General features: G+C 38.1%; 1 protein-coding gene across 3 annotated transcripts in view; it reads left to right on the forward strand.

Moving 5' to 3' along the window:
- The window catches only part of LOC131219276 (pre-mRNA-splicing factor ATP-dependent RNA helicase DEAH1-like), a 95,767-nt gene that overhangs the window by 77,460 nt on the left and 4,003 nt on the right, over positions 1-14,304 (forward strand). For all 3 annotated transcript variants that reach the window (XM_058214337.1, XM_058214338.1, XM_058214339.1), the window contains 6 exons: positions 5,606-5,692; positions 5,862-5,977; positions 6,059-6,125; positions 11,438-12,478; positions 12,612-12,674; positions 13,609-13,732. In XM_058214337.1, coding sequence (XP_058070320.1) covers positions 5,606-5,692; positions 5,862-5,977; positions 6,059-6,125; positions 11,438-12,478; positions 12,612-12,674; positions 13,609-13,732 — 1,498 coding nt within the window. The remainder of the gene's footprint in view (positions 1-5,605; positions 5,693-5,861; positions 5,978-6,058; positions 6,126-11,437; positions 12,479-12,611; positions 12,675-13,608; positions 13,733-14,304) is intronic.

The following is a 14,304-nucleotide window of genomic DNA, read 5'->3' on the forward strand; positions in this document are numbered from 1 at the left end:
ACGTATTGATATCATGAAAATTTTGTTTATTAAAATTTTTTTTATCTTAAAATTTTTCCACAGGCACATGGTTGTATGTAGTGTTTAATTTGTCATTGATAATATTGATAATATCTCAATATTATCGATATCGCAACATGCTAGATATTGAGACCACAATCTTTCGTTTCCTTTCCAATTGTCGATGATTTCTTGGTGAAATATCATGTGTTTTTGATATTTTGCAATATCAATTGATGTTTGGATGGAATGTTGGATGATTAAATTGGCCGGAGAGGATGGTTGGACTGATTTCTTACACCAGCACATGCTTGTAAGGCCCCATTAAATGAAAACTTGCTATGTATGTATTCTTTTTGCAATTTTTTTTCTTTCTTTCTAAATATGCAAATATGTACATTTTAACATCTTATGAAGTTTCGCTGAAAATTCCATTGTTTATCCTATGTTTCCCCGCATTTCCGGTTATCAGCGATATTATCGGCAATATCGATATTGTTTCCATATCCCTGGCCAGCGAAGCTTGTAGCAATACCGATACTTTGAACACTGCATTCATGTATATGTATTATGTATTATCCACATTGTCATGTATATGTGTTATCCATGCCATCCATCCGTTTTTACAAAGACATGATCCCAAAATTGAATCATATCCAAAGCTCAGGTGGATCAGACCACATGAAACAGCGTGCATACAATCTATGAGCCGAATCAAGCTGAGCTGGTACTGCCCTGGTTTGAGCTTGGTTTGTTTTTTTTTAAATGAGCTCGACTCCGAGGCTTGGTTTGGTTTGAACTTCTATTCGAACCAATCCAAGCTAGCCTTTTCAAACCAATCTGAGCCGAGCTTTCGAGCTGGTTTGGTTTGTGTCCAGCTCTAGGTCAAGGTGAGAAAATAGAAGCACAATTTTGAGAGAAAATTAACTGCGTGGGAAATTGAAATTCCCTTTCTTTCCCATGATTTTGGTGTTGACAAACAACAAAAAGATGGTTTCTCGAGAAACCTTATTTCATTTCCCACCATTTCACTGAATCCTAATAGGCCCTAAGATGATGATGATGATGATGATGTTAATGGGTATGCTACCTAGGTATTATAGGAGTTTCTCAGGTGCTAATCGTCATGTATAAATTTTTCGTATTTGCTGCTAGCTTGAAATAATTGTGATTGAAACTGGGTTGGGGCCTGTAGGTCTGTGGTAGACAGCTTGCGTTTCAACACTGAGGTCTCAGGTTTGATCCCAAGTTACGTGTCAGAAAAAAAGAAAAAAAAGAAGAAGAAGAAAAAGATAAAGTGATTGAGTTCCTCATGACATGAGTCAGGCTGATTGCGTGCTACATTTGACCAGTTCCTTATGAGTTGGGTAATTCTCCATTTCACCCAATGGGTGGCCATGTCAATGCAGAGTATCCTTTGTATAGATGTGAGGATCTTGCATTTTGCTTCATGAATTGCTTACCAGTGTGGTGTGTATTCAGTGTCCACATGGGCATGTGGGTCCATGCAATATTATCAGTGAAATGTTTGTGTGTAGCCATTGCTACATTGGCAGCTAGTGGCATTTTAAGCAGTTGGTGTTACCTAACCCCACTGTTTTAAATAGCTTCGCTATGTTGCGCGTAGCTTACACCTTGTAGTGTAGCATATCATTAACGCTACGTAGCTCATGAAAATAGCTTAAGTCATGTGTAGCTATGCTACATGCTACATAGCCTATGATACGGAAGTAATAATATTAAATCAGTTAGATTGTTCTTTCTGTACCTTTATACTTAATCTTTGCCTACTTTTCTTGTTATTTTAGGCTGTTTGGTTCACTAAATGTCATTAGATTTCATTGTTGCATTATTAATCAGTCTAATTTGTTGCAAAATATCATGAGATTTCATAATATTTGATGCAACCAAGCACAATCTTAATTAAAAATCTAGAAGTAGCATGTAGCTTACGCCACATACTATGTAAGTTAAGCCTCACGCTTCCGAGGGGTGAATGCTATGCTGCATGTTATTCGCTATTTAAAACACTTCTTACGGCATGAGATTCGGTCAGGGGCTAATTTTGATCAGAGTAGTAAAGTAATGGGGCTTGAAGAGGAAGATTGAGGACTTTTTCATACATACTAGGTGTTTATCCATTGCGGATATATTTTACTAGCTTCTTAAATCTGCAATGGATGTATGATTCAAAGTATCCATCAAGGACGTATGATTCACATAGGAGAGTACTATAGGCAGAGCATGGTGTGATGCATTGGAAGAGGAAGCTTCCTTTCTGTGTGGTGGCTTCAATGTAATTAGATTTTCCTTTGGAACATTGAGGGGAAAGCCGAATGGCTCTACCATGGGAAATTCTCTGTTTTCAGTTGTTTCAGAGGATCATCGATGTACTTATGGGAAGGGGTATTTCTATCTGGTCCATTACCAAGAGAGAATTGTGATAGCCAATGTTTTTCTCTAATGAATGGAAAGAAATCGGTATTGCTCGGCTGGTTCTTGCTTGACTGACATTGGATCATTTTCCTTATATGCTGGGAGTTTTGAATTTACAAATTATCCTTGTCCATTTAGATTTGAAATATGTGGCTAGAAGAGCCATAATCTAGTGTTACTAGGAAAATTTTGGTGAAAATTTGTTGTTCATGGTTGGGCTGCTTCAAAGTTTTCAAGAGATTACAAATGCTAGTAAAATAAGAAAGTGGAATGACACTCATTTTTGGAATGTTGAGAGGAAATAAAGCAATTTTGAAATGGGTTCAGCGTGCAATCAATGGAGAGGGAGCCACATTATATTTAGGGAGGAGTCATACAAGAGCATCTCTAAGGGTTCATCATGCGAGGAAATGTGGAAAGTGATACCATAAGTGGGGCCTCTTTCTCGCATTTGGATGAAAGGAACTGATAGAAACACATTCCTGTTGGAAAGATTTTCTACCTAAATGCCTTTGTTTCTTTCAAAACTGGCAGTGAACAGATTCTGGAGGAGCTCTTTCCCCTTCCTCCTTCAATGGTCCCTTTTTTGTAATTTCTATAGAGATACAGCAGCACGGCACTCTCTTGTCCTATACATAATCCCTCTTAGATGGACATAGCAGCCCCCCTACACACATAGCCCCTTACACACCCATGTATATGGGCCAATGACTTCAAAACCCGGTTGAAAAGAAAGAAGAAGACTGAGAAGGAGAAAGAGGAGACCTAGATTCATTGTGTTGATGACTCATGGGCGATCGAGCGTGATGAGGGCAAGGCCATTGGGGAAGATGCTTTGTTTGCCAACATCTCCTGAAAGGGTGGTATCCGGTAAGAGAGGGGTTTTGGTTTGGTGGTGAAGAAATGGGAGGAGACGATTCTGAGGGTTGGGAATGAGAAGCACAAGAGTTTGCTTCTCTTATATGCAGAGGCCAGAGGGAGTCTGTTCTTTTCGAGTTCTGTATTGGCAAAAAAGGTCATGGGTTGAAGAGATGAAGGCATGTGTGCTCCCCTAGCACATGTGTGAGGGGTAACAATTGTTCGAGTGTGGTGTATGCATGCACTCATCAATTTGTCCACATGTTTGAGAATATAAATGGATGTATGGGGAAATTTTTGTTACAATTGTGAATCTTAAATGTTCATTTGTTGCCCACCTGTTTAACAGACTGTTAATGTAGCCATTCATTTTGGCAGTTTTGTCTTGAATTACTGAAATTGTGGGCTTAATATATGAGCCACCTGATGATTATCATAGCCTATTCTTTTGGCCAAGGCTATATGACGATAGGCTAAGTATGATTAATGTCTTGCTTCTTGCACATCCATGTCATGTTGGCACAGGTGATATGATTTACCTCTTCAATCTTTATTGCCAAACACACACGGATGGTTTCCTATCATCTCTTTCCCAGGAAGCAAACAATCTAATCAATCCATTGAATGACACGTATACACAAAAACATACATATACAAATTGCATGCGTCCGTGTGGACGCATGCATGTGTGTATGATGTTTCATATGCAGCTAGTTGGGATGCTAAGCTATCATCCAACTATTCATAATTGCCAACCTTTTATTTGTATATGACACTCAACCCGTCCAAAAGGTTTGCACCACCACTTTTTTTCTTGAATGATATGGTTCACCTTGCCATGAAGATAAATCTGGTTGAATGACAAATTGCATGTGTGGGGGGGTGCATGCATGCATATATGATGTTTTGCATGCAACTAGTTGGACTGCTAAGTTATGCAACTATGCTGCCCATAATTGCCAACCTTTCATTTGTCTATGACACTCAATTCGTCCAAAAGGTTTGCCCATCCATTTTTTTCGAATGATAAGGTTCACCTTGCCATGAAGACGAATCAGGCTGACCCACTCATTGTGTGGGGAATACAAATACTTTGGATTGGATTAGCGACTGTTCACTGTTTTCTACAGTGTGGTCCACATGATGAGTGGATTAGACTAATTTTAACCAATGTTTTCCATATCGTTATCTTGTAATATATCGCACCCTTGGGATATAGATGCATATCAGTTATCGCATGGGATATATTGGTTATATCACATAATTTATCCTTGTTGTTGGGAAACATGGGGAAATTGGTCAATTATTTCAATGAAACTTCAAGAATTGTTAAATATGACATCAATACACACTTAGAAATATATATATATATATATAAAAGACAAGTGCACATAATATGTTTCCTTTGTATAGGGTCTTAATTGTGTTGTTTGGTTGAACTGATGCAACTATATTCAAAGTCAATTCATAAAATTCATAAATGTAAGAAGACATATATGGAAACACAAGCATTATATTCAAGAGCAAAAGAAGAAGTATAAAACTAGAAATATACCTGCAGATTTCAAAAAAGAATATATTTTAAATATATTTTAATTTTTTTAATTAAAAATGATTATTTTTTTCAAAAACTCCCAAATTGCTAAGAATGTATAAATCATGTTATATACACGTTTGATTTTGTGTTTGGACACTAAGATTGCAACCAATTTGGGAAAATTTGAGGAAATTTTGCTTTGCTTTTTTTCTTCTTCTTTTTTTTTTTTTTTTTTTTTTTTGTTCGGAAAAATTTCTAAGATTTTCTAACAAATTCGAGTGGATTGGTCGAAATCACCTTACAATGTACTGGGAAGTTTTTATTATTATTATTATGTTTTTACAAATGGATTTTTGAGGATTTTCCAGACAAAATAGCATTGGTTTCCTTTTATCCCTTTCGATGTCACACTCGGTATTGATATATCAGACATTAAGAATTTATGAAGGGGAGAGTGGATATATCACACAATATTGAAATATCTACGATATATTGCAAGATACCATGAAAAATGGATACTAAAGCTGTGTTTTGTATCCGCCAACTAGGATAAGAGATATCATTGGATATATTGGTGATATTGCAAGATATTGAAAACACCGAATCTAACAACAAATGTTCTTCATCGGGGGGCGATCCTTTTGGATGGGTTGCATGTTGTATGCAATTGACGTGTTGGCACTAATGCTCTAATTGTTCTTTATTATCCTTCTCTTGTTATTATTTTGTGGATAGATTAACTAACATTCATCATCCTTTTCCTCTTCTTTCCAGATTGGATGCACCCAGCCACGCCGTGTTGCAGCAATGAGCGTTGCTGCACGAGTTTCCCAGGAGATGGGTGTTAAACTTGGTCATGAGGTTTCTTTTCCAATTTCTATTTCTCCTATAGATTAGGGGTAGGATGTTAGATACAATCTCTCTCTCGTTACTTGGTAAATGTTTAGGTTTCTTAATTCCTCAGGTGTAGACTTCCCACAGTCATTAGCATGTGAGTGTCTGATCTTTGCCATTATGCTTACACTTGCAGGTTGGTTATTCTATTCGATTTGAAGATTGCACTTCAGACAAGACAGTTCTAAAATACATGACAGATGGAATGCTGTTGAGGGAATTCCTTGGGGAGCCTGATCTAGCCAGCTATAGGTAAGCTAAACAAACTAGTTGCATTGCTGAATCTGTTCCATCATTAGATTTGGCTGCTAACCTTTTTCCTAAAAAAATCAGTGTGGTGATGGTGGACGAGGCACATGAGAGAACGCTTACAACTGATATTTTATTTGGTTTAGTAAAGGTAAGCAAAACTTTGTTTTAACTTTTAACTCATGAGGAATTATCTGATCCTCAAGCTGGTTATATGCACATCATACTCTGGGTTTTTAGTTTCTACCTGTGGGGCCCATGGTTCGGTAATCTAGACCTTTTGTTTCTTGGACCCATTGTGGATGGAACATTCCATAAATATGTCCTCAAGGGGACAATCTAACATTTCAATTTGTGGCCTGAAATGTAATTAAGAAGAGAAGCTGAGTGGCTACGCTCCTTAGGTAGTGATAAAGCTCCGGGACCGGACAGTTTCCTGATAGCGTTATATACAAAATTTTAGGAGGTGGTCAGGTTGGATGTTATAGGTTTCATGAAGGCCTTTTTTTTTTTTTTTTTCCTTTTCTTTTCTTTTCTTTTAAAGGCACAATACAGGTGGAGTCAAGGGCCACTTCTATAGCTGTCATCCCCAAATAGGAGGGTGCTGAAAGTCTCAGTGATCTCCGTCCGATCAGTTTACTTGGCGGTCCTTACAAAATTCTTGTAAAAGTTTTGGCATCTAGATTCCGAATGGTTTTGGGTCAAGTAATATCGCTTTCTCAAGAGGCCTTTGTGGATTGTGGGCAGATAGTAGACAGTTCCCTTATGGCTAATGAATGCATCAATTCATACAACAGAAGAGGAGACATGTTCAGTTGCCAAGCTAGATGTTGAAAAGGCATATGATCACGTGAATTGGACCTTCTTGGACTACATGCTGGGAAGATTGGGGTGCTTTGTGAAATGACGTTCTTGAATGCAGAATTGTGTGAGGTCGGCTAAGTTTTCTATCTTGGTAAATAATTCACTAAATGGTTTCTTCTCATCTTCGAGGGGTTTATGACAAGGTGATCCACTTTCTCCATACTTATTTGTGACTGTTATGGAAACTTTTAACAGATTGATCGATAGAGAGATAGATATTGGGCTGGTGGAAGGCTTTCGGGTGGATAATTTGGAATTCTAGTTGTCGCACCTCCAATATGTGGATGACACATTGATCTTTTGCAAGGCAGCTGAGTGGCATCTACAAAATTTGCATTCGATTATAGTTTGTTTCGAGGTGGTGTTTAGTCTAAAGGTGAATATCAATAAAAGTGAGATTCTAGGGGTTGGCTTATCAAAAGAGGAGACTCTGAATTTCGCATCGATCTTTGGGTGTAGGGAGGGTTCATTTCCATTTCTACTTATCTCGGGCTTCCGTTATGCATAGGAAGACCGGCAAAGGCGATGTGGGACATGGTGATTGAACGAAGCGAGGGGAAGATGTCTAAGTGGCAATCAAAATATCTAGGTGGGAGAATTGCCCTGATTAAAACTTCTATATCGAATCTCCCAGTTTACTTTATGTCTCTCTCTAAAAGTCCCAAATCCGTTCTCAATAGTTTGGAGAAAGTAAGGTGGGAGTTTTTGTGGGGAGATGCAAAGGAGAAGCATAAATTTCTTCTCTTGAAATGGGAGGTCTGTAAACTAGTTGATTAAGGAGGAGCGGGTCTTAGGAACTTAGAGAAGATGAATTTGGCGTTGTTAGGAAAATGGGTGTGGAGATTCGGGGTTGAAGCGGGAGCTAGGTGGAGGGAGATGCTGGGTAGAAAGTATGGGGTGGGTGAAATGTGATGGTGGACTAAACCTTCTTCGCTATATCGGGCTTCTTACTTGTGGAAGTTGGTGGCGACACTAAAACATTAGGTATGGGAAGGGGTTGTTTAAATTTGAGGGATGGGGAAAAAAATCAATTTTTGGGAGGATAAATGGGTGGGAGACATTAAATTTTGCGATGAGTTCCTGAGTTTAGTGGGAATAGCAAGGGAGGATAATTTATGAGAGGCTTCATGTTTCTCCCTGAGGGGGGAGCCAAACCAAACCCGACATTAAATTGTGTGATAAGTTCCTGAGTTTAGTGGGAATAGCAAGGGAGGATAATTTATTAGTGGCTTTATGTTTCTCCATGAGGGGGGAGGAGGTAGTGCCCCCCCACCCCCCGATGTTGAAGGAATCTCGATGATGGAGAGGTGGAATAATTTGTCCGGCTCCTTTAGGTTCTTGGTAAGATGTCTCCGCAACAAGCAAGTGTTGACTCGCTCAAATGGTCAAAAGACAAATTAGGTAGTTTCTCGGTGTGAAGTCTTTTTATTGATGGATTAGTGACAGTTGTGAAGGTGTTGGATTATGTCCGACGAAGTTTGTATGGGGATACGATGCGCCGTTGAAGGTGACGGCTTTTGCTTCGTTAGTGGGGAGAAATAAGGTGTTAGCTATGGATAATTTCTGCAAAAGGAATTCTTGCCTTCCGAATATTTGTTTGCTTTACTTCCAAAATGCAGAATTTGTGGATCATCTCGTCATTTGTTGCTCCTTCACAAGAGAAGTATGGAATGATTTCTTTCAACTGTTTGGAGTGGTGTGGATGCTTCCGGGTTCTATAGATGCTTTTTTGCTATCATGTCACAGTGGAGGTAATGGGAAAAGGGAGGCAAAAATCTAAAGGTTGGCTATATTGGCAGGATTATGCGGTCTATGGAGAGTGAGGAATGAGCCATGTTTTAGAAACCGTAAAGGGTGACCCATAGATGTGTTCAAAAGGGCTGAAGGTCAAGTTGTGGAATGGACTTTGACTATAAATCTCTATAGCCAATTCCCAATTTCGTGGCAGTCATTGTAAATTGCTGTTGATATGTGTTTTTGGCTTTGGCCTTTTTAATTTTTTTTTTTTTTATGACATCATTATTGTTTAAAAAAAAATCATCATTATCGTCATCAACTAAGCCTTATCCCAATTAATTAGTCAGCTACATGAATCCTGTTCCACCATTCCACTCTATCAAGGGCTAGGCCTTAAGTTCGACCGGAGGTCATCAAGTCTTTTCTTACTACATCCATCTACGTCCTTTTGGGCCTTCCCTCCAGCCTTTCAGAGCCTTCAACTTGTACCAACTCACTCTTAATTGGCATAGTTCTTGGTCTACATTGCACATGACCTAACCATTTAAGTCCACTTTCCCTCATTTTATTACCTACTGTTACTGCTATTGAGTTCTAAGTTCCCTCAAATGCATTCATTTCTAATTTCATATTTCCTTGTCTTGCCACTCATCTAACTCAACAGCCTCATATCAGTTAAACTCATCCTATCAATGTGTTCTTAATCGCCCAACATTCTTCCTATAAAGCATGGCTAGTCTTATATATCCTATAAAATTTCCCCTTCAATTTGGGTGGTGCATGATGATCACATAAAACTCCAAAGGCACGTCTCCATTACATGTAAATCATCACATCTCTAAAGGCTCAGAATCAGCACACAATGGACTGTTACAATCCCACAACAAGTAACAGTCTATTGTTACTGGTAGTTGAAGCCTATTGCATAACTGTTTTTGCACACCTTGCTTGACTCTCCACTAGCAGTCCTCACATTTGTTACTACTCATATCCTTAACTATGTCAATATTTCCTCTTGAGACTCCTTTGTTTCCCAATACCCACCAAATTAACTCTTTAGGGATCTTATCATATGCTCTCTAAGTGAATAGAGACCACATGGAGATCCTTTCTCCTCTCCCTATATTTCTCCATCAATTCTCCAAGTAGGAAAATGACTTCAGTGGTAGATTTCGCAGGAATGAAACCATACTGATTTTCTAATGATTCGTTTCATGCCTTAGTCTTTGCTCAATCACTCTCTCCCAAAGTTTCATAGTGTGCCTCATAAGTTTAATCTCATGATAGCTAGTGCAACTCAATAAAGTTCTTTTAAATAGGTACCATGGTACTTTTCCTCCATTTGTCTGGTTTTTAATTCTATCTTACAATCTTGTTGAACCACTTTATCAACCAAAATAATCCAGTATCTCCTATACACTTCCAAACTTCTATTGGTATACAGTATACCATCAAATCCAAGGGCCTTCCCTTGCTTTCATCTTTCCTAGAGCTTCTTTCACTTCACATATCCTATTCTTATGAAAGTATCGATGGTATCCGGCATTATTGGAGTTTATGGTTCCTTCTATCCCTATGCTCTCAAAGTGGTTGTCATTTAACAAGTTCAAATTCATGATGGAAGTTACTGCATAAGTTTGATGCTAGCTGCCAACATGACTCAACCCTCCTTTATCTGGGCTTGGGACCGACAATGAGAGCACAAAACTCTTACAGGCGCAATGTATTGGACTATTATATAGGTTGATTACAATCAAGCGCTATCTAATGTTCTAGTATATAGGTTGATTACAATCAACAAGTTATGGTATGTTTTTTTTTTTTTTTTTTAAAAGAAAGAAAGAAAGGGGATAGGATGGAGATTTTCAAGCATGATCCATCCATAGTGGGGAGTGGGGACCAATAGAACAACAGTCTGGGATGATTTGAACCAATGTTTGAGGTATTGATATCGCTACAATTTTCACTGGCTAGGGATATGAAAATTATATCAATATTGCCGATAATATCACCAATAACCGGAAATGCGAGGAAACATGGAGAAAACGGTAGAATTTTTCAGTGAAACGTTGAGAGATGCTTAAAATACACATATTTGAATATTTAGGAATAAAAAATTTCTAAAAAGAATGCGTACATAATAAGTTTCAATTTAATGGGGGCCTAAGAGCATGTGTTGTCATAGGAAATCAGTCTAACCATCCTGTCCATCCATCCCATCTATCCATCCAACCTTCTATCCAAACATCCATCGATATTTCAAAATATCAGCAACACTCGTCTACAATTGGAAATGAAATGAAAGATTATGGACTTGAAATTGCCCATGCTGTGATAATGATAATATTGTGATGTTATCGTTGACAAATTGAACACTGCATACAACCATGCCCCCATAAAAAAATTTAAAATGATTTTTTTTTTTTTTAATAAACAGATTTTTTACGATATCGGTACATTGGTGATATTATCAAAATATTGTTTATACATTGGCGATATGACACTTGGAATTTACACAGTCGAAAATATTGGCGATACAAGCAACACCTGGAATTTACATGGTCGGAAATATTGGCGATACATTAGCGATATTTAGGGATATATCGCTGATACCTGGATTTTCTAATATTACCAATGTTATTGGTATCTCTATTAGTGTTATCGGTGTCGCTGAGCTGGAGATACAAATAATATCGGTGATACTTCGAACAATGATTTGAACCATGGGCCCAACCATTACAAACTGAAACATGAGTCTGTTGTGCATATCCCCATTTTGAGGATCTTATAATTCCTCACAATCATATAGTTTCATTGTTGCTTTCATTACTCAAAGTCTGACACGTAATGCATCCTTTGTAGGACATTGCTAGATTTCGAACTGATCTGAAGTTGCTTATTTCAAGTGCAACTCTGGATGCCGAAAAATTTAGTGACTACTTTGACTCAGCCCCAATTTTTAAAATTCCAGGAAGGCGATTTCCTGTTGATATACATTTTACAAAAGCACCGGAGGCAGATTACTTGGATGCTGCAATCGTCACTGTTCTTCAGATACATGTGACCCAACCACCTGGTGATATTCTAGTATTCCTCACAGGGCAGGAGGAGATTGAAACGGCAGAAGAAATTATGAAACACAGGACGCGGGGATTAGGAACAAAAATCGCTGAACTAATAATATGCCCTATATATGCTAATCTCCCCACTGAGCTTCAATCTAAGATTTTCGAACCTACTCCTGAAGGGGCTCGGAAAGTTGTCTTGGCAACAAACATTGCAGAAACATCACTGACAATCGATGGGATTAGATATGTTATTGATCCTGGATTCTGTAAGATGAAATCGTATAATCCACGGACTGGCATGGAGTCTTTACTCATTAATCCCATATCGAAAGCGTCCGCAATGCAAAGAGCAGGTAGATCAGGGCGTACAGGCCCTGGGAAATGCTTCCGTTTGTATACTGCCTATAACTATCACAATGATCTGGAAGATAATGCTGTTCCGGAGATACAGAGGACAAACCTTGCCAATGTTGTTCTTATTCTTAAGAGCCTTGGCATTAATGACTTGGTGAATTTTGATTTCATGGATCCACCTCCAGCTGAGGCGTTAATTAAAGCTCTTGAGCTGCTCTTTGCACTTAGTGCACTGAACAGTGTAGGAGAGCTGACAAAGGTGGGTAGAAGGATGGCTGAGTTTCCTCTTGATCCTATGCTTTCTAAGATGATAGTTGCTTCGGACAAGTACAAATGTGCTGAGGAGGTTATTTCGATTGCTGCTATGCTGTCTGTTGGCAATTCAATCTTTTACCGTCCAAAGGATAAACAGGTACACGCAGACAATGCAAGGATGAATTTTCACACTGGGAATGTTGGAGACCATATAGCATTGCTTAAGGTGCTGTATTCATTATTCAATCGTATTTAATCAGGCAGTTTCTTCTCAAAATCTGAACGACTCTGGCTTATATTTTATTTCTTTTTCAAGATTGATTACGGTTCGATTAACCTGTTAAATTTCATCATTTCAGGTCTATAATTCTTGGAAAGAAACCAACTTCTCAACTCAATGGTGCTATGAAAATTATATTCAGGTACAGACTGATGTGCTTTATAGTTATGAATTTCTGTGATTTCTCTTTTTGATTTCACAACAATCATCAAATATTTCTATATACTTGACTTGCACTTGATGAGAGCCCGAGTTCAGTTGAGCTCAAAATTCAATACAGCCCAGTTTCAGTATTTGACTTCAGAAGCTTATTCTGATTTTTTTTTTTTTTTTTTTTTAATTTTATTTATTATTATTATTATTTTTTGTATTTTATTGAATTTGATCAAGAACTTTTTGAGATTTTGGTGAACCTGACTAACCTTAAAAAAAAAAAAAAAAAAACTTGTCCATCGTCTTGATTGAATCAAGCTGGCTCTTCTGGTCTTTTGCGTCCTTTAGTTGTGTTTATTACAACTGGATGACTTAGAGTATGCCAGCTTACACCAATCTTCCATTATGCGCAAGGATTCTTTTTTACTTGGGGAGTTATTTGATACTCTGGCAGAGTATGTTGCCTAATATGCAGGCACTGACAAATTGTAGAAGTGACATACATAAACTCAAGTTAAAACTGCTAGGTTGTTGAACATACTGTTGCTAAGTCACCATATCATAATCAAATTGGTTGAAAAATCCTTGCTTTGATTCATGGGCACCTATTTCTTGAAATAGGACCATTGAATGTTTTTCAATTTTTTTTTTTTGCTGTCCAATAAATGTCCACAAATATGTGTGAGTCAAATCATCATGAACTTTTTTTTTATATATCTAAATAAGGACCCATAATTTGGACAGGATTGTATTACTTGTATGCCATGAGTGCAGTTTGTAAGTAATTTCTAAGTGACTCAATATCATCCAGTACGCTCTGCCAGAGTATCAATGTTTTTCTCTTTTACTTGTGGGTGCCTGTATTCTATAATTAGTCTTAATCTCCCTTCGAGTTCTTATTCATGTGTGCGCTAATGCGTCAGGTCCGGAGTATGAAACGAGCTAGAGATGTTAGAGACCAGTTGGAGGGGCTATTGGAGAGGGTTGAAATTGAGCTTTCGTCGAATCCCAACGATTTGGAACCAATAAAGAAGGCCATAACATCAGGTTTGTTTTGATTCTTTTTTATAGACATTTAGGGCTTGTTTGATTTTTGAAAGCTTGTGTAATTACCCCTGTAAATGGGTAATTATTACCATTTCACCCTGTTTGAAAATCAAATGAATTTCTGCCTTGGAAACTGGTTCAAAAGAGTTAGTTTAAATTTGTGGACCCCAATGTGATGTGTATTATATATCCATTCTGTCCATCCGTTTAGCCACAATATTTTGAGGCATGATCTGAAAAACGAGGCAGATCCAACACTCAAGTGGCCCACACCAAAAGAAACAGTGGCCCCAATAGGTTTTTAACGGTAAGTGTTCGATTTCCTTTTTCCCATGGCGTGGTCCACTTGAGCTTTGGATATGCCTCATTTTTTGGCTCATGCCATAAATTCAGCAGGCATAATGGATGAACGGTGTGGATAAGCAATATGCATCACGGTGGGACCCACAAATATTTTGTGGCCTTCTCGGTTTTTGTGTCCCAAGAGCAGCTGGTCAAATCAAGCACTGGGAATAGTGCTGTAAATACCAGATGAAATAATTATTACCCATTTACAGGGTATTTACCACTGA

Source organism: Magnolia sinica, chromosome 11, assembly GCF_029962835.1.
Source record: "Magnolia sinica isolate HGM2019 chromosome 11, MsV1, whole genome shotgun sequence".
In the NCBI taxonomy this organism is placed as follows: domain Eukaryota; kingdom Viridiplantae; phylum Streptophyta; class Magnoliopsida; order Magnoliales; family Magnoliaceae; genus Magnolia; species Magnolia sinica.